Here is a 16,902-nt window from a genome sequence, read left to right as displayed (position 1 = left end):
TGATTTTTAAACATGTTGTAAGTTGAAATAAAGAGAAACCTAACTTGCAGAAATAAGAACAGTACCTAACTTGTGGCTCAGGTAACCATATGAGATAACTTCTCTCACAAGTGAGAAAAATTTACAAACAACCAAAAACAGATCATCATCAATCGTTCAAAATACAAACATCTTCTCTTAGCAATCAATCAAAAGACAGTTCTGAGAAAGGGAGGTCGTATCGGTTTTGGAGACGAAAGGATTGATACGAACCCAAACAAGTGAAAACACAGAAGCAAGCAAGATAGACCAGAGAATAACAATGGTGGGTGTTCTGTTTTGTCTTCCCATAAGACCTTTGAGGAAAGGATAAAGATGAAGAATCACCCAAAAGGCGAAAAACACTTTCCCAAACAAAGGTCCCCAAGCTTCATAACCTTTGTTTAAAGCATCAGAGAATCCAGCAACGACTCCGACCAAGTTTATTATGAGAAGTGATGTCGGAGGGATCAAGAGAGTTGTCCATTTGACGATGTATAGCTCACCGAATTCTAAATCGTCTGCGGTTTTTGACGTGACTGTAAAATTTGTGTCAAGACCGGCTAGCATTTTGAGGAATCCTTGGAAAACGGCGAAGAGATGAGCTGAGACTCCTCCAATAACCCAAAACTGTTCGTTTCTCCATAAGTCTTCAATGCTAACTCCGCTCCATCGAAGCTCGAGGACACTTGTTAATATAATCGATATGAAGAGACCAAGAAACAGCATGCTTGCTAGGTTTGATAGCTGCAATAAAGAACAGCAAACAAAATATCAAATCCAATCAATAGATTTCAAGAAGCATAAGTAATATAGAGTACTTGAGCATATAAACGGCACTGGACCATAAGTGAACCAAATTAATTAGTAGTATGAAGTGTTGAGTATGTTACCGTTGGGATGATGAATTTGCCGGTTAGAAGGCAGATAGCAGGAAGAGTACAGTAAGCAACAAGAGGCAAAGAAGTGAATGGATAAACAATTGTGTTTATATAAGCTAATCTCTGGAGCAACTTGAGGCGGCCACCGCTGCAACCATACCAGAGAGGACAATGCCGGCTAAGGAAGATCTCGACAGAGCCAAGGGCCCAACGCAGAACCTGGTGAAGCCTATCTGATAGATTGATAGGAGCAGATCCTTTAAAAGCCGGTCTTAATGGCATACAGTAAATAGACCTCCATCCGCGACAATGCATCTTAAAACCCGTCAAAATGTCTTCCGTGATTGATCCGTAAATCCATCCGATCTGCGAAAACAGAATAAAAGGTTATGAATTTATTAACAAGAAGATTTCAAAGATAAGATCTTTGATAACTTTGATTCCAAGAAACCAAAACTTACTTCTTTTCCCCATTCGGATTTTTCTTCATATCCGCAGCTAATGACATGAATAGCTTCTTTGATGAGCGTTGAGGGGTTTACAGAGTCAGGAACACCGCCATTCTCCATAAGAGTAGACTCGATGAAAACCGCAGAGAGACCAAACGTTTTCTCAAAACTTGTTTGTGAAATCAGCATCGATCTTTCATACTCATCGTAGTTGTCTAGGTCCCCAAGATTAAAGATTGCAGCATCAAGTTCTTCTCGCTTTGCGTCTTTGTATAACTCAGAAGGATCTTGGGGTTGTTTCTTCTTAGTTAGACAGCAACAAGATGAGGAAGAAGATTGCGGTAACATTCTTGGTTTAGAAGGAGGACTATATCCGTAAAGTGCTTGTCTTCTAAAGACAGTACCTGTACCAACATAAACTGGACCTTGAATCCCATCAAGCCCTCTCATATTAACCTGTAATCATCAAATCAAAGACCACAATTATATCAGAAGAAAGCCTAAAACTTGCTTGAACTTAGCATATGAGTTTGAATATTGCGATAACTTACATCGAAGAAAACTATGTTGCGGTTAGCATATCGATCACTCTTGTCGATTCCATCAAATCTCTGTGGGAATTGAACAAAGCAAACGTCTTGACCAACAACAGGATCCATTAGAAAGCACATTGCTTCACGCACGGCTTTGCTATTGTTGACGTAGTGATCACAATCGAGGTTAAGAATGAATGGAGCATTTGTTAAAACCGCAGATACCCTCACCTACGAAGAGAAAAATCATTAGGATTGTGTTACATTATGTAATGATACGTTATCCATTAAAAAAACAACAACAAGAATTTAAATTTTTACCAATGCGTTCTCTGCCCCTGCCTTCTTGTGATGCTGATATCCAGGTCTTTTCTCTCTAGAGACGTAAACTAATCTTGGAAGTTCGTTTCCTTCAATGTCACGAGCACCACTATAGCCAAGAAAAACCTGCAAGAAGAAGAGACATGATCAAGAACTCATCAAATATCTTCTTAATGTAAGATACAATCATTGTAAAGAAAAGGCAGAGCCTTAAGTGTTTAAGATTGCAAACCTGAATCATCCCGGGATGGTCACGAGTATTGTTTCCGGGCCATGATGTTCCATCTTGCATTGTCCATCCTTCTTCTGGTGTCTTTTGAGCCTTGGCGACTAAAGCATTCATTCTGATCTTGAACTCCTCATACTCCCTCTACAACAGGAGAAATCAGAAATAAGTTTTCAATTGCAATTTGTTAGATAGTGTTATGAGCTCTTTCTTACTTACCTTCATGGCTCTACGTTCTTTTACGAAAGAAGGTTGAACTTTATCCCTCAAGTAATCGATTTTAAGCGAGAAGTAAAACTCGGGAGCTCGTGGTTCGATTGAGTACTTTTTGCAAAATGGTACCCATTTCCTAGCAAAATCTGCTGTCTCAACTAAAGACTCAAACGAAAGCATTGCAGCACCATCATCAGATACATAGCAAGAGACTTTATCCACAGGATAATCCAGGGCAAGGATCGAAAGAACCGTGTTTGCAGTGATCAAAGGTGGCTCCTTTAATGGATCAACTGTACTAACAAAGAAATCTACAGCTGCAAGCTGTGATTGCTCGCCTTCTCTTTCGAATCTGCATAGTTTGACAATGCTTACATAAGACTTAAAGATTTGTACCACCGCGAGATGCAGCATACAATGGTTATGAAAGATTGGTACCTTGCGGATAACCGATCAATGTAAGTTTCTCGGTTAATAGGAGACCACTTAGGGAACTGATCCAACACCCATGAAACAGCAAACCAAATCTCACATATCACAGATGTTAGCCATAAACCGTAAGCACTATCGACAGGATGAGTGATCCGGTAGTTGAAGAACAGAGCCAAGATGACTAATCGCATGATGATAACGATCCTGTATGAAGTGATCTTTGTCCTTGGAATAGGAATCACAACCGAAAGCACATCTGTAGCACCAGCCTCTGTGTTCCTGAGAATACAAATGGCACAGACCAAAACCAAAGTCTCAAACTTTCTGATGAATGTATAACAACACAAACCTTATATTCGATTAGTACAAGGATTAGTGCTTACGGTGGCATATCTTCCATGTGCTGTTGAGGAGGAATCTGAGCATCATGTTCTTCAGCTTTTGTTGCTTTTGCATCTTTCTTCTTCTTCTTGCTCTTCTTGTCTTTCTTGTCTTTCCAGCTCTCAACTCTGTTCTTCCATATTGGATTCCCATATTCATCATTCAGATCTTCAACAAAAAAATCACAATCTTCAAGTTAGTTAAACCATTTAAACGCTTTGAGAAAATTGGTTTTGCTTCTTTATTCGTTCTCTTACCACTGTCAATTGTGGAGACTGTACTTATATGTCTAGCATGAATCCCAGAATCCTGCAAAAACTCAAGACAAGTTATCAAATCAGTTTTTGCAAAATCTAATTAAGACATAAAAGCAACTAATCATAGCACACACACACACCTGAGGAGTGTTATTGATATGTGTTGCAATGGTGGATTGAGTTTTAGATGTCTTTGTCTCAACATCATCAAACACATTCTCTGAGAAACAAAAACCCCCAAAACTGTTAATACCATTAACCAAAAAAAAAATGTAAACTTTTGAAGAAAATTTTCAAATTTATGAAAACCCATTTGCAGTAATCTGATTTTACCATCGTAGGGATTGCCACAACGCAGACAAATTCTTCGACCTTCTTTGAATTCATACTCAAGACACGCTTTGCAGATCGGGAAACTACACTCATGACAAGCCACAAAGAACTCTCCATTGGATTTAACACCAATATCTTCACCGCAAGTGTTGCAGATCGGAGACCTAGACTCCATCATTTTCGAAATTCCCCTGTTTGGAGAAAACAGAGAGGGAGGTAATTTAAAAAGACAAAAACCCTAACTAGGGATTGAGATTTGGATGGGTAACGAGTTTGAGAAGCCATGGAGTTGAGGTTTTGTAAGAGACGAAAAAAAGGATTAAACAAAGTTTGGTGGACTGTGAAAAAAAAAAATCGGAAGTTGACAAGTTTCTTTCTGAGAAAGCTGATGGGTAAGCTAACACAAGACTCTGTTTAAGTTGGCAAAGATGACTACTTTGAAATGATTTTTGCGGGAAAGTGAAGGAAAGTTTCAGTTAACACAAGACACATATCGCAGTCTCTAACCAGCGGTAGATATGATATTTGCTTGCCTCCTAAGCGTCACCATACTTCTATATCAAGCGAACATATTTTACAATTTTTAGATTTATAATATCTAATTTTTTTAGTATAAATAATTATATACGACAAAATTTATATAAAATTAGCCTCACCTTCTAATTTTGTACTTCTTCGCTATGTTACATGATTCTACTCTACATTTGCTATGTTAAAACAAAACTCTTAACAAATCAATCTACAATCTTCGCCGATTCGGTCTTTGCATCATCTCACATCTAAGTTTCCTCTGGTCGACTGTCTAAAATCAAATCGACGAGCAAATGCAGCAAAAACATCTCTCATAATTGACCAGTCCGCTTCTGCCTTTGCTCAGATTAGTTAATAGAGCTATGGGTTTCTACGTCTCTGTGGAAACAACTCTCTGTGACATTTCTAAGCTCGACCAAGAAGAAGATTGTGAGCTTCTATAGGAAACAAGATAGATGATGAAACTGATGTACCCAACTATTCCAGCGAAAACCAGAAACCCAACAAGAAACCCTTCCACTTCAGCCATGAAGAAATCAAGAAGAAGATACCCATTTATCATCATCACAAACACCGCCACAGTCCACGCAAGCTTCTGCAAAGATCCCAACTCACTCGTTACAATCGAAAACACGTTACAGAGAAAAGAGAGATGAAAAAGTTGGCTTACCTCTAGGGAAGGTCCAATCTTGAAGACACCCATGATATGTTCTTTAGAAACCATAGTCAGAAGAGGAATAACCGCGAAAGGAATCTGCATCGATTGGAGAATGTTAAGCCATTCGTTTAAAACATCAAGCGAGCCCTCCGATGTGTTAAACATAAGAGCAACAATCATTGTAGGTACAATCGCAAAGCTTCTTGTTATAAAAGCTGATAGCCATTGCTCCATCTGAAGATCCAAGAACCCTTCCATTATAAACTGTCCAGCATAAGTCCCAGTTATAGTACTGCTTTGTCCAGCAGCTAATAAACCGATTCCCCAAATGTAAAGTATCGGGAAAACCCCACCGCCATATTTCTCCTGAAGGTAATGTCCTGCGTTAACCAGTCCTATACTATCAGCTTGTTTGGTTCCATAAAAACCTTTAGCGAAAACAGCTGTTACAAACAGATTGATCATGAACGAGACAAAAAGTGCAGCCGTTGATTCGATTGTATAGTAGTTAAGAGCTTCCTGAACTCTGTTAATCTCCTTTGGATTCGTCTTCCTAGACTGCACTAAAGCCGAATGCAAGAACACATTGTGAGGAGTTATCACACATCCCACAACTCCAACAGCTTCTCTTATCGTCTTTGATCCGAGCTTCGGAACAATAATACCTTTCAAAGTCATCAAGATTAAACCAAAATCAAGAAACTGCATCAAATTAGAGACAATTCTGAGATCTTACAAACTTTGTTTTGAACTTACCTATGACTAGTTCTTCTACACTTGGCTTAGTTTCATTAAACATCCAAGCAAAGGAAAGAGCCATCGTCGCAATCAAAACCGCGAAAAAACCTTCTAATTTCCTCATTCCACAATTCTCCAAATACGAAATCAAGAAGCTGTTATTTTCACAAGAACACCAAATCAATCACATGACTAATTAAGCTCATGCCTCAATTTTTCACCATAATTTTGCTTACCAATCAAACGCAGTGATGATAACACCAACCCAAATTGGTAAAAACCCTCGAGTCAAGATCTGAAGAGCAATCGCGCTTCCGATGACTTCTTGAATATCAGCTCCGATCAAAGCAACCTCCGCCATGAACCAAAGCAAGATCCGCGCCCACGCTGGGTACTCGTTTCGGCAAATCTCCGCCAAATGTCGACCCGTCGCGACACCAATCCGAGCAGAGAGAAGCTGCATCAGAAGTCCCATTAACGTAGCCCATAGAAGAAGCCATAGGAGAGAGTACCCAGCCACAGCTCCGGCTTGTAGATCTCCTTCGATGTTTCCTGGATCTAAGAAGGCGATGCTCATTAGAAACCCAGGTCCGGTGAATTTCCATAGCTTCGCCCATGAGAACGGAGGAACCGAATCGTAGCTGTTGTCTCTCTCTTCTTCTACGTTCAGGATTTGATTCTCCTGTGGCGATTCGCGGCGCTCGTCCTCCTCCGGCTGAGAGGTTTCGGGAACTAATAGACGTTTGAATTCGCCGTTACTCTCGTTAGGTTTCTTAGGGCTGTTTTCTTGGCGGGAAACGGTAGAATCCGTCATCTTAGTAACGGAATATTTTTTTGGCGTTACTGACGACGTGATTTTTTTAAGGAAATTTTAAATTTTACATGGATTTCTTTTGTTTTACTAATTAAAAGTCAAGGAAAGTCAAAATGATAAAAACAAAAAGGTCAATTTACTAAAATTGAATTATAAATGTTGTCAAGAAATTCTAATTTTAGAGGCTGAATCAGTGATCGAGAATTTAGGATTTGATCATCTTCTTTTGTTTTTTCTATGTTGATATAACAAAAAAAATTAGTTGTTCTCTTCAAGAATTAGCACTATTAAGTATTGGTTTAGAGATAGTTTCGGATTGGATAGAAAACAAACAGGCAAAACCAACCATAGATTGGAACCGGTTAAATTACAAAATCCCTTAACCGGTACAGTTGTACCAGACTAAGCAATGTTCAAGCAAGCAAAATCAAAAGCATAACATAGATTTGTTTCCTAAGAAAGCAAACATCTTCAAAAGAATTTTGAATGTAAAGAAAAGGAGAAGCAAAACCCGATCTTAGCTTTGAGGATGAGGAGGATACAGAGCCAAATCCCTCAGTCTGTAGTCTTTTAGTTGGAGCAGCAACCGGTTTTCTTCACAGCGGAAACATCAACATCGATTTTCTCTCCTTTAGAAGGAACATTGCTCGAATCCTCGCCAGCCTCCATTGCTTTCTTGCTCACGACATGGTAGATCTGAGTGAGAACTTCAGAAAACGCGTTCTCAACATTGGTAGATTCAAGCGCTGAGGTTTCCATGAAGTAGAGTGATTCATTCTCTGCAAAAGATTTTGCATCTTCAGTTTGGACTGCCACAAGATGGCGAAGATCGGATTTGTTTCCCACAAGCATCACAACAATGTTTGGGTCGGTATGGTCGCGGAGTTCCCTTAGCCATCTCTCAACGTTTTCAAATGTGGAGTGTCGGGTTACATCGTAGACAAGAAGCGCCCCAACAGCTCCTCGGTAGTATGCACTAGTGATTGCTCGGTATCTAAAAATAGCAGAGAGAGGAGAGACGGTAAAAAAGCGTTAAAGATATAGTCAGCAAAATTCTTGTTAGACAAGAAAGATAACACATTAGAAGACATGGAACATCAAAGCAATAAGCTTTGGTAGAAACTGGTAAAATAAAGAAACCTATATACGATTACACTCAATCCTAAAGACCCCTAAACACCAGAAATAAGAATTAAGGAACATAAAGACAATGAATTAGCTTCTCTACCTAAGACAGAAATTTCGATACTACAGGACATCATCGAGCACTGATCGATCAAACTAATCAACAAAACAGCATAGATTTTACAAAACTGATAACGTAAAGCATAATCATTGGGTTCTCTCCTTGTAAACAAACAACAACGTTTCACTTCATCTCTAGAGTAATTACACAATTACAGGCGTCTTTTTCAAGCTTCCTTTACGATACACTAAGACAGATCTAAACATAGTATCAGCTCCATTTGAGCTCCTTTGGCAATTGAACAAAACATAAACACCACAGTCTCCACTGATCCAAAAAAAGCACAAAGTTGTTTGCTTAATCTAACAATTCTGTTTTATTGGTGTTGAATCCACAATGCATCTAAAGGCCAAGACTTTAATAAAACCCAGATCGAGAAATGAAGAAATGAACACGAAAAAAAGTAAGAAGAGAAGAAATCAGAAGAGACGAAGCTTAAACCCACCTTTCTTGACCAGCAGTATCCCAAATCTGGGCTTTGATAACTTTCTCATTAACATTCAAGCTACGAGTCGCGAACTCGACCCCGATGGTGGATTTAGACTCGAGACTAAACTCATTCCTGGTGAATCGAGAAAGCAAATTGGACTTTCCAACACCAGAATCACCGATCAGAACCACCTTGAAAAGGTAATCGTAATCATCATCTGCTCTGTAACCCGCCATTTAACACTTCTCACACAATAAAAGCTTCACACACTTTGATCCACGAAATCTAATAGATAGAGGACAAAGACGAACACTTTGCCCTTCTTTAACCCCAAAAAAAAAAAAAAGCTTCCCTTTGATTTCACTTTTTCTCTTTAGATTCAAAATTTTTCCCTCAGATTTCCACAGAAAGACAGAGACTTTGAATAAAGGTTAGGTTAAGACTTGTGTCTTTCCCCTTTCTAGCTGTACCTTAATCACCCATAGATTTTCTTGGTGAAAAAATTGCCTGCAGTTACTAAAATACCCCGCCTTAACTCATCTGATGATCTATGCTCAGAGCACTGAGACAAGGGGTAGATCTGACATTTCGTTGAGGTTTTTGTATGTATATTGTTTAAATGCTTTCATTTTCTTGAAAAGGTCACAGAGTGGTGGTGGTCATGTTACATTGGTAAACGGCGATAATTCAGTCACTCTCAATTTCGATAAAAACAAAACGATGTTGATCATCATCTTATTAAGAAATGAAACATTTGTGGCTCTTTGTAATAAACAAACCCAATGGGTTCAATACATACATACTATTATTGAAGCCCATATGAGTTTTTAATTTGAACTTTTACAATTATATAGTATTTGAATTCTTTTGAGGTTTAAGCTCAATACACACATTTGCCATGTGAAAGAGCTCAATGATTTTTAATTATGAAATCCCAAAAACGCATCTGTACATTAGAAAAGAAACAAAAGAAGGAGAAAAAAAAAAGAACAGAGACAAAGGTTCTGTGCTCCTCCCCACTCATCCTCCATTATTTACAAAAGAATCCATTATTTTGTCATTACCATAAAAGTCTCCATCGAGCTTTTTCCTTCATGTAACCCTCCAATCAAAAAGTTTTCCCCATATTTTATTTTAGTTTTATAGAATGTCTGAATCTTCCTCATCCCCACCTCCATCTTCATCTTTCTCTGTTTTAACTCAGAACGTACCAAAACCAGTTTCAGACAAACTTCTTCAGAAGTACACTGATGTGTCTGAGTTTCAGTTCGATTACCAGACAAGCGGAATATGGTCTCCGCCGTTTCAGCGCAGTGCTTTTCTTACACCACAAGGCAAAATTCTCACCGACAAAGAAATGGCAGAGAGATTTCAGAATCTTGTACAACCTCCTCCACGGATCAAAAGGTACAATCTTTATTGTTGTCGTGAGTAAGCTTTTGTAAATCTAATCTACAGACTACAATGTACGAATCCGTATATATGGAATATACAAACAGGTTTCTTCACGACTCTTTTGTTGTTGTTTTTAATACTTTTCAAAAGACTTTTAAGACGAAGAAGAAACAAACAAAAAAAAGAGTTCCTTCATAAAAAAAGAAAACTTGGTTTAAACTGCAGCAGCGCTCTGTTCTAGAGCTTCTTTACCGGTGATTCCATCTTTCAAATTCTTGAAATACTCATTGTAGTCTTTCTCCGGTGGAGGGTTCTCAGGATCTACCGTGAAGGGCTCACTAAAGGGAACTGTACTTTTGACCTGAAACAAACAACACACAAAACAGCCCAATTCAGAAAATTTAACATCAAGAAGTAAAAATCCAAACATGTTATTGTCATAAATTCTTTTAATACCTCGAATGTCTTGTTTAGAGCAGATGGGCTTTCCAATGCAGCGATGCATATACGTGCTACTTCGTCTCTTGATACCTTCCCCTATATAATAAACCCGAAGTTGGTTATGTTAGTTCACTTAAAAGAGTTTTGGTTTCAAGGGGAAGCAAAACTGAAATACCGTAATGTTGTCTCCTTGTTCGAAAATGAGATCCGCTCCGGCAGGCTCTTCTGTTAAAGCACATGGCCGTACAATTGCATAAGGAATCCCGCTATCGCGGATCAGATCCTCCCCCTATTCATCCAAAAAAAGCAGAGCTCTAACATCTGGTGAAAGTGACTGCTCCAAAATTCTGCAAAGAAAATAGTATAGAGACACACCTTTAACTTGTAAGTGAGAATGAAATCAAGCTCCTTGTTTAATCTCACAGCCGGAGGTTGTCTGCTTAGATCCAAACCGGGTCTCTCTGGTCGGGTCACTCCCGCAGAGCCAACATGAACAAACCTGTAATAGTAAGTAACAAAATGCCCAATTCAGCATTTAGTGAAGAATTTGGTTGCTAAACTGCAACAAACTAATTCAGACCTTGGAGTGACAGGCTCTTGGATATAAGCTCGAATGCTCGATAAAGGAAGCTCAAAATGTCCTTCTTTGAAAGTAGGGTTAAGCTTACCGTCATACTCAAATTTGCTAAACATAAGCTGAAAAACAATTGAATTGAATCAAACATTTTTAAAATGGAAATGTTAAAAGAGTTGATAGAAAAGGGTAAACAAACCTGTAATGAAATGATACTGCTTGCATTAAAAGGAGGTGCATCTGTCACTGTACGTGCGCGAAATACAGGTCTTAAAGACGAGAAAGGTAAGCGTATCTGCAATTTGAATTAACAGAAATATAACTTATCTAACCATACAAGTATATTGATAATGTATGACAAAAGTGATTTTACTTACAGATTGCCATTGGCCTGGTGAAGTGTCAAAACTAGCAGTGTAACCAACAGTATCCCAATCTTGGCTTGTCCGGACGATTAGCTTGTAACGGAGTCCATCACCTTTTAGTCGTAGCTCTAGACCATCATATGCCGAAACATTCTCTGCCTCGGGAAAGTTCTAGAAGGAAATTTTAAGTAAGACTCCTGCTGCAGTGAGATAACGAAGAATAAGAGAGATTAGAGAGATTCTGACATTAAGTCATACCCTTTACCTTGGTTCGGACACTCGTAAATCCGCCATTATTTGTTGTTGAAACAATTCCTAACAAAATATGTTATGTTTATATAAGTAAGACCCTAAGAGAAGAAAAATGGCAATAGATTTGTTATATCATCAAACCTTTGAAAATCCCTGTAGGTCCACCGTTTTCACCAGCAGTTAGATCTATTAGGAAGTTACTTTCGCTAACACCTCCCATTACGACATCATCCAAGGCTCCCCAAGGTAGATCTTTAAACGTGTTATCTAAACAAAACCATGGGGGAAACCATTATAAAATGGCCATTACAAATTTACAAGTTAAAAGCCTAATCAAGTGACTTGACTTAACTTACCCCCAACACCGAAAATAAGCTTCCCATTCTCAAGTCCAACACCATCTCTAACAGCATTGATTAAGTTCTTCATTCCAATATATTCAACTAACTCAGGGGAGTCGCCTTTTATCTGTGCATCCCCAAAATCTAATGGTTTAGTATTGTTGAAGATTGATCACTGAATTTCCCAAAACAAAAACTCCAAAGATGCTCTTTTAGTTCCAATACCTCTGGCTCGAAGAACCTGACTCCCTGAAATTAAAACCCATATATATAAACAGGGTCATTACTCAAAATTTGAATAGAAAGACTGCAGCTTTAAGAAAACTCTATTCAGGAAACTTCACCGACCTGGTTGTATTTTTGTCTCTCAGGTGTATCTCCTTCTTTTGGACCGACAATAACAGAAACAGCATTGATCACTTTCCTCACTCCTTTGAACTTTTCAGGAACCAGTGTATTCTCCTTTGTAATATCGGCAACAATCTGACAACATCGAGATATATGCAAATAGTTATCATTTATCAATGATCTTATGACCATAAAGACACCAAGAAACAAAATGTGGAAACTTTCTGTAAAATTTCTCACCAAGTCAATGTCAGGTCCTAACATCTAGGTGAATCTATGGAAGGTCATCATTAATGATTGATTTTTTTATATTCTTTTTTAGGTTAGTCCAATTATAGAATAGTTAGTTTACAAAGTCTATGAAAAAGGTTTAGTACCAAAGCTTTAACAGGCAACCCTTTCTTCCTCAAGATATCAACAACCCTTCTTCCTACACCACCAGTAGCTCCAGCCACAAGTATGATTCCAGTAGTTTCCATTTCCTTAACTGGTTCCTCAGTAGATCCGTTAGTAAGTTTCTCAAACACCGATGAAACAAACTTCACAAGCAAGAAAAGCAATCAGTTAACCCCACATGACTATATCACACCACAATGAGAATCAAACAAACACTCATACGTTACCTTCAATGGAGATGGTGGTCCGTTGAAGAAGTACAATGTCTTGACGAACCTACCAAAGTCCCAACCTTGAGAGCCTGATTTCGCAGTGACCCTATTTCTATATGACCTTAGAATGAGGGAATGTGAAGCTTGCTGGTCACGAAGAGGTCGGCTTCTATCATCAAGTTGAAGAAACGGTTTAGGAAGTGGAGTGTTGTACTTAGAGAACTTTACATAAATACTTGATGAAGAACCCTGAAAGGAACAATTTTTTTAACCAGAAATGTATAGTATCAACAGTAAAGTCTTCGAATTTGTTATGAAATTGCGAACCCAAGTTCAGAAATGAAACGAATATAATAAGAACAAGAACAGAGCAAAGTATAAAAAATGAGAAATTGGTTTAAAAGTAACCTGAAGGTTGACGATGGAAGGAGATGATAACGAAGATGGGAGCTTCAGTGAAGACGAAACCTCCATTTTCTCAATTCAACAACACTCGAAAAGATTTTCAGGAAAAAATCTCAAAAGCGTTATAGTGATTTTTGTGCTGTGTAATAGATAGAGATTGTACACCACACACGTGGGGAAGTCTCAACGTGTTGTTATTCCGGTTTACATAACCGGTACGGTAGTTCCGGTAATACTTATTAAATCGAAACGACACCGTTTTAGTTCGAAGAGAAACAAAAAATCAAAAAATAACTGCGTCTGCCGGGAGTCGAACCCGGGTCTATTGCTTGGAAGGCAATTATCCTAACCGTTGGACTACAGACGCTCTTGTAAATTATCTGGAAATGTAAAAATAAATATCATATTTCTTTAACAAACAAAAGTTTAAAAATTTTGTGTTACCTGAGAACAAGAGACATCCAAATATTTTCTTTCTATATTCTTTATTCAAATAACCACATAAAATGGTAAATACAAACATGTTGTTTGAAACAAGAAATTGAGATATACAAGTATAGTATCCATAAACTACTATGATCCCATGAATTAGTAGTATGTAATAGTAGTGGGCTTTCTTAGCTTCAACTTTTGACTTTTGATTTCAGTCTAGAAAGCATTTTTGGGAGATATTAAACTTATTAAGTACTAGGCTTTTACCAAACCACATTAGCAGAAAAGCACATGTGATGTATGTGCAAGGGAACTACGTATTTGGTTTCTGTGTGGTCTTCGTTTTGTTTTAAAATTCAAGGCTGGCACGTACGTGGAGCCTAGCAAAATAGCAATGGGCCGCCGCAAAATAGCAATGGCGGGCACGTGATTAGGTTCTTAATTTGGTTTGCCTATAATTCCCATCTGAAATATTTTGCAGCTCATCAGATTCATATGACTTCTGACACTAAGAACACTATTCATATCACTTATTGTTACCATTCCATGCATAATCTTATTTTTCACATACAGTATTTGCAGTTAGAAATTTAGAATTATTATAGGGGCTATAACAAAGTAAACTAGAGCTAGCTAGCTAGTAGTATTAGTATATAAAATGAGTCTATCTTCTTCTAGAGATAAAAGATTCTCCACTCTTATACAAGTTCCAAGTGTTAGATAAAGCTTCAGTTTGGGCTCGAGAATCAAAAAACTTTCCACAATAAAACGTTAAAATTTAATGTGTCAGAGATGGTCTCTAATATGAAGTGACCTTTTTTTATTTAGTTCATTGTATTTTGGAACCTACGAAATACCTCGTTCTTAGGTGCAGTGTGCATTTCATCCCCGCCATAATAATTAGGCGAAACCTAATAAGTAGTCTACTTGTTTCATTTCACATTCCTAATTTGTCTTCCTTATATTTAAACTTCTCTTTTATGCATGATCTTTTAAGTTATAGTGGATTAATAGAGTTAGTAAGGAACAATGCTTCTCATAACTATCACTTTAATCAAATTGGTTTGATATGTTGTCAAAATCATGATCGTTTGTACTTGAAACTTAAATCAATACAAATCTTGTTCACGAGCCGTGCCGATCGATTTTCAACTTTTTCCAAAGTAGTTGATAAATTTAAAGCATCCACACTAGCTTCACCCAAATCTGTCTCTATATATATATAATGACTATTATATAAGTATATGCAACCAAAAATAATGTGAACAACGTTATTAACTAGTGATAGAGAAGAGTCCAATAGTGTGATATGACTTTCTTTTGTATAGCAAGCTGCGATCAAACTTAACTTTTGTTTTTTTTGGGACCATCCTAATGTTTCACTTAAAATGTGATTTTGGTTCCAAAATAAAGTTGTAAGGTACTCTAACTAAGCTCTTTTTAACTATTGCCTTGAAAAGTGAAAGCAGAAATACACACAGAGAGAGTTAAATTCAATCTTTTGCCCATAACGCATATAGCATAGGTAGATGAGTAGATATAAACATAAATACATGAATAGGTAGATGACTATATAGAGAGATATGTACACACATAAATACATGAAGCCATGTTGAGATATATGTTTCATTGTTGTAAAAACAAAATGTGAAATGTCTCAATGCGTCTCGCGAAAGACACGTGATCTGGCCTTCCCTTGGACAAAACTATATTACTAATTTCCAATATCCAAATCGGTGGTGGTCCATCCATGCTACTCTATATACCCTCTTCCATTTATTATTTTTATCCGAAATTCCGAATCCTATGCCTAGCTACTTCACTTGTGTTGTTGATTAGTATTCAATTTCTTTGAAAATGGTTTGAAGCTGTTTTTATTTTCCTTCTATATCGAATTATGAACTAATTGTGAGATCTATAGCTAGTAGTTAGTTATGAATTATGATTAGTTTAACTATATATCAGATAACGAATGTGGTTTTAGAAATATTTAGGGTATAAACCTCCATGATATATAAAAATAACAAAAGTAGTAGAAAGTACTTTAAAAAGTTTTGTAATGATCATCTCAGTCACAATGTTCGCACGTGATCGGACGTTGACCGCAATAGTTATCTCCGGAGGTTTTTTGTTTTGTCGTATCCTATTTCTTGTCTAATTGCAAGTTTTGGCAACAAAACACACTAAGTAGTAAGTACATATATTTTCATAATGGAAACTATATGGAATCTTACTTGAGATAGAAACCATTTCTCATAGAATTTTCTTTTGTTCCGCCACATTTAGAAAAACAATTTTTGTTGGTCCGTGCCTTACGTAAACACTATTCATCTCGATCATTTAATGATTGTTAACTGTGATTATATATTAGAATTGATGAGACATATCCATTTTTGAAATGGTTGCAAGTAGAAACCTTAACCTAAACAAAAGAAGATTTATACATTAAAGAGCTTCCACAAAGAATATGGTAATTACTTCTTCACCAAAAAGAAAAAAATAATATGGTAATTACTTACTTTGGATTATTACTGTTTTATGAGTAGATAGATATGGCTTAGCTTGAGTGGACATCTCTTAATCCTTTTACCATAATTTTTGTGAGTGAATACAAATGATTATCATTAATGTAGTTTTTTTTTTGTCATTAATTGAAATTAATGTAGTAAGAATATTTTAATGGATATTTCCAAGCATTCAAAACGGTAGAATCCACCAATGAGCCAATCATATAACCAAAGAAAAATGTGGGATGCCATTGCTTTGGATTATTCTGATTTTAATGACTTGAAAGATTTGACTAGCTTGAGTTGACATCTCTTCTTCTTTAACCATACTTCATGAGAAAAAAATATACATTACTAATCCGAATTATGTCATATAGTTTTTTTCTTGGTCATAAAATGAAGTTTTTTAAAATTGTACATTCATATTACGGCCAAGAACCAGACACCAAAAAACAAGAAAAAATAAAATAAATGCCAACGACTATTTTTTAAATTTCGTACAAGATTACAATAAAAACCAAGCCGTGTAGATTCAAAGGTTGGAACTTTTTATGGAGTATCTCATTGCAAGTTTTCAAGAATAATTTTTTTTTTTCAAAATGTGTAATCTTTTTTTAATTAAGTGAAAAAGACATATAATTAATCATATGCATGCTTCTCTCCTACAAACGGACACTTCTATTATATGCCCCTCTGCTGTGTTTCGTGTCTGCAACAGATCTGTCTCCTCTTTTAATTTCTTCCTCTCTCTCTCTCTCTCTCTCTCTCTCTCT

General features: G+C 37.1%; 4 protein-coding genes and 1 non-coding gene across 5 annotated transcripts; all 5 read right to left on the bottom strand.

The window, feature by feature from the left end:
* Positions 1-3: 3 nt before the first annotated feature.
* LOC17880062 (cellulose synthase A catalytic subunit 8 [UDP-forming]) lies at positions 4-4,369 on the bottom strand. Its single transcript, XM_023778740.1, has 12 exons — positions 4,045-4,369; positions 3,852-3,931; positions 3,712-3,763; positions 3,457-3,622; positions 3,080-3,352; positions 2,648-2,993; positions 2,435-2,572; positions 2,203-2,328; positions 1,900-2,112; positions 1,361-1,804; positions 912-1,265; positions 4-765 (listed from the first exon to the last, which is right to left on the bottom strand). The coding sequence occupies exons 1-12, from the start codon at positions 4,220-4,222 to the stop codon at positions 178-180; spliced, it is 2,958 nt and encodes a 985-aa protein (XP_023634508.1). The 5' UTR covers positions 4,223-4,369; the 3' UTR covers positions 4-177.
* A 331-nt stretch (positions 4,370-4,700) lies between these two features.
* On the bottom strand, positions 4,701-7,005 carry LOC17878156 (metal transporter Nramp5). Its single transcript, XM_006283456.2, has 4 exons — positions 6,208-7,005; positions 5,990-6,126; positions 5,246-5,898; positions 4,701-5,170 (listed from the first exon to the last, which is right to left on the bottom strand). The coding sequence occupies exons 1-4, from the start codon at positions 6,783-6,785 to the stop codon at positions 4,946-4,948; spliced, it is 1,593 nt and encodes a 530-aa protein (XP_006283518.1). The 5' UTR covers positions 6,786-7,005; the 3' UTR covers positions 4,701-4,945.
* A 113-nt stretch (positions 7,006-7,118) lies between these two features.
* LOC17878880 (ras-related protein RABA1d) lies at positions 7,119-8,921 on the bottom strand. The gene is made up of 2 exons (XM_006284456.2): positions 8,477-8,921; positions 7,119-7,779 (listed from the first exon to the last, which is right to left on the bottom strand). Exons 1-2 carry the CDS (start codon positions 8,695-8,697, stop codon positions 7,356-7,358), a joined length of 645 nt encoding a protein of 214 aa, XP_006284518.1. The 5' UTR covers positions 8,698-8,921; the 3' UTR covers positions 7,119-7,355.
* Positions 8,922-9,353: 432 nt separating this feature from the next.
* On the bottom strand, positions 9,354-13,295 carry LOC17879378. Its single transcript, XM_023779587.1, is given in 17 exon segments — positions 9,354-9,782; positions 10,077-10,217; positions 10,313-10,393; positions 10,473-10,586; positions 10,673-10,796; positions 10,878-10,993; positions 11,071-11,166; positions 11,249-11,407; positions 11,502-11,551; positions 11,630-11,755; positions 11,845-11,956; positions 12,055-12,078; positions 12,178-12,312; positions 12,418-12,460; positions 12,547-12,716; positions 12,801-13,034; positions 13,194-13,295. Coding segments are annotated over 17 exon segments (1,890 nt in total). The 5' UTR covers positions 13,260-13,295; the 3' UTR covers positions 9,354-9,683.
* Positions 13,296-13,485: 190 nt separating this feature from the next.
* Positions 13,486-13,557, bottom strand: TRNAG-UCC. The gene has a single exon. It is a non-coding gene; the product is annotated as a tRNA-Gly (tRNA).
* Positions 13,558-16,902: the final 3,345 nt, after the last annotated feature.

The sequence above is a fragment of the Capsella rubella genome, unplaced genomic scaffold, assembly GCF_000375325.1.
Source record: "Capsella rubella cultivar Monte Gargano unplaced genomic scaffold, Caprub1_0 scaffold_7, whole genome shotgun sequence".
Classification (NCBI taxonomy): domain Eukaryota; kingdom Viridiplantae; phylum Streptophyta; class Magnoliopsida; order Brassicales; family Brassicaceae; genus Capsella; species Capsella rubella.
Note: the sequence above shows the minus strand (reverse complement) of the source record. Positions and strands in the feature narration are given on the sequence as shown.

Excerpts from the sequence above, each read along its gene's own strand:
- LOC17878880 (XM_006284456.2), bottom strand. The coding sequence starts at position 8,697 with ATGGCGGGTTACAGAGCAGATGATGATTACGATTACCTTTTCAAGGTG. Across the intron at positions 7,780-8,476 it reads GATACTGCTGGTCAAGAAAG|ATACCGAGCAATCACTAGTG; the intron begins GTGGGTTTAAGC and ends TGCTATTTTTAG.
- LOC17880062 (XM_023778740.1), bottom strand. The coding sequence starts at position 4,222 with ATGATGGAGTCTAGGTCTCCGATCTGCAACACTTGCGGTGAAGATATT. Across the intron at positions 3,764-3,851 it reads ATATCAATAACACTCCTCAG|GATTCTGGGATTCATGCTAG; the intron begins GTGTGTGTGTGT and ends GAGTTTTTGCAG. Across the intron at positions 1,266-1,360 it reads AATCCGAATGGGGAAAAGAA|ATCGGATGGATTTACGGATC; the intron begins GTAAGTTTTGGT and ends CTGTTTTCGCAG.
- LOC17878156 (XM_006283456.2), bottom strand. The coding sequence starts at position 6,785 with ATGACGGATTCTACCGTTTCCCGCCAAGAAAACAGCCCTAAGAAACCT. Across the intron at positions 5,899-5,989 it reads TGTAGAAGAACTAGTCATAG|GTATTATTGTTCCGAAGCTC; the intron begins GTAAGTTCAAAA and ends TGACTTTGAAAG. Across the intron at positions 5,171-5,245 it reads AGATTGGACCTTCCCTAGAG|AAGCTTGCGTGGACTGTGGC; the intron begins GTAAGCCAACTT and ends GGATCTTTGCAG.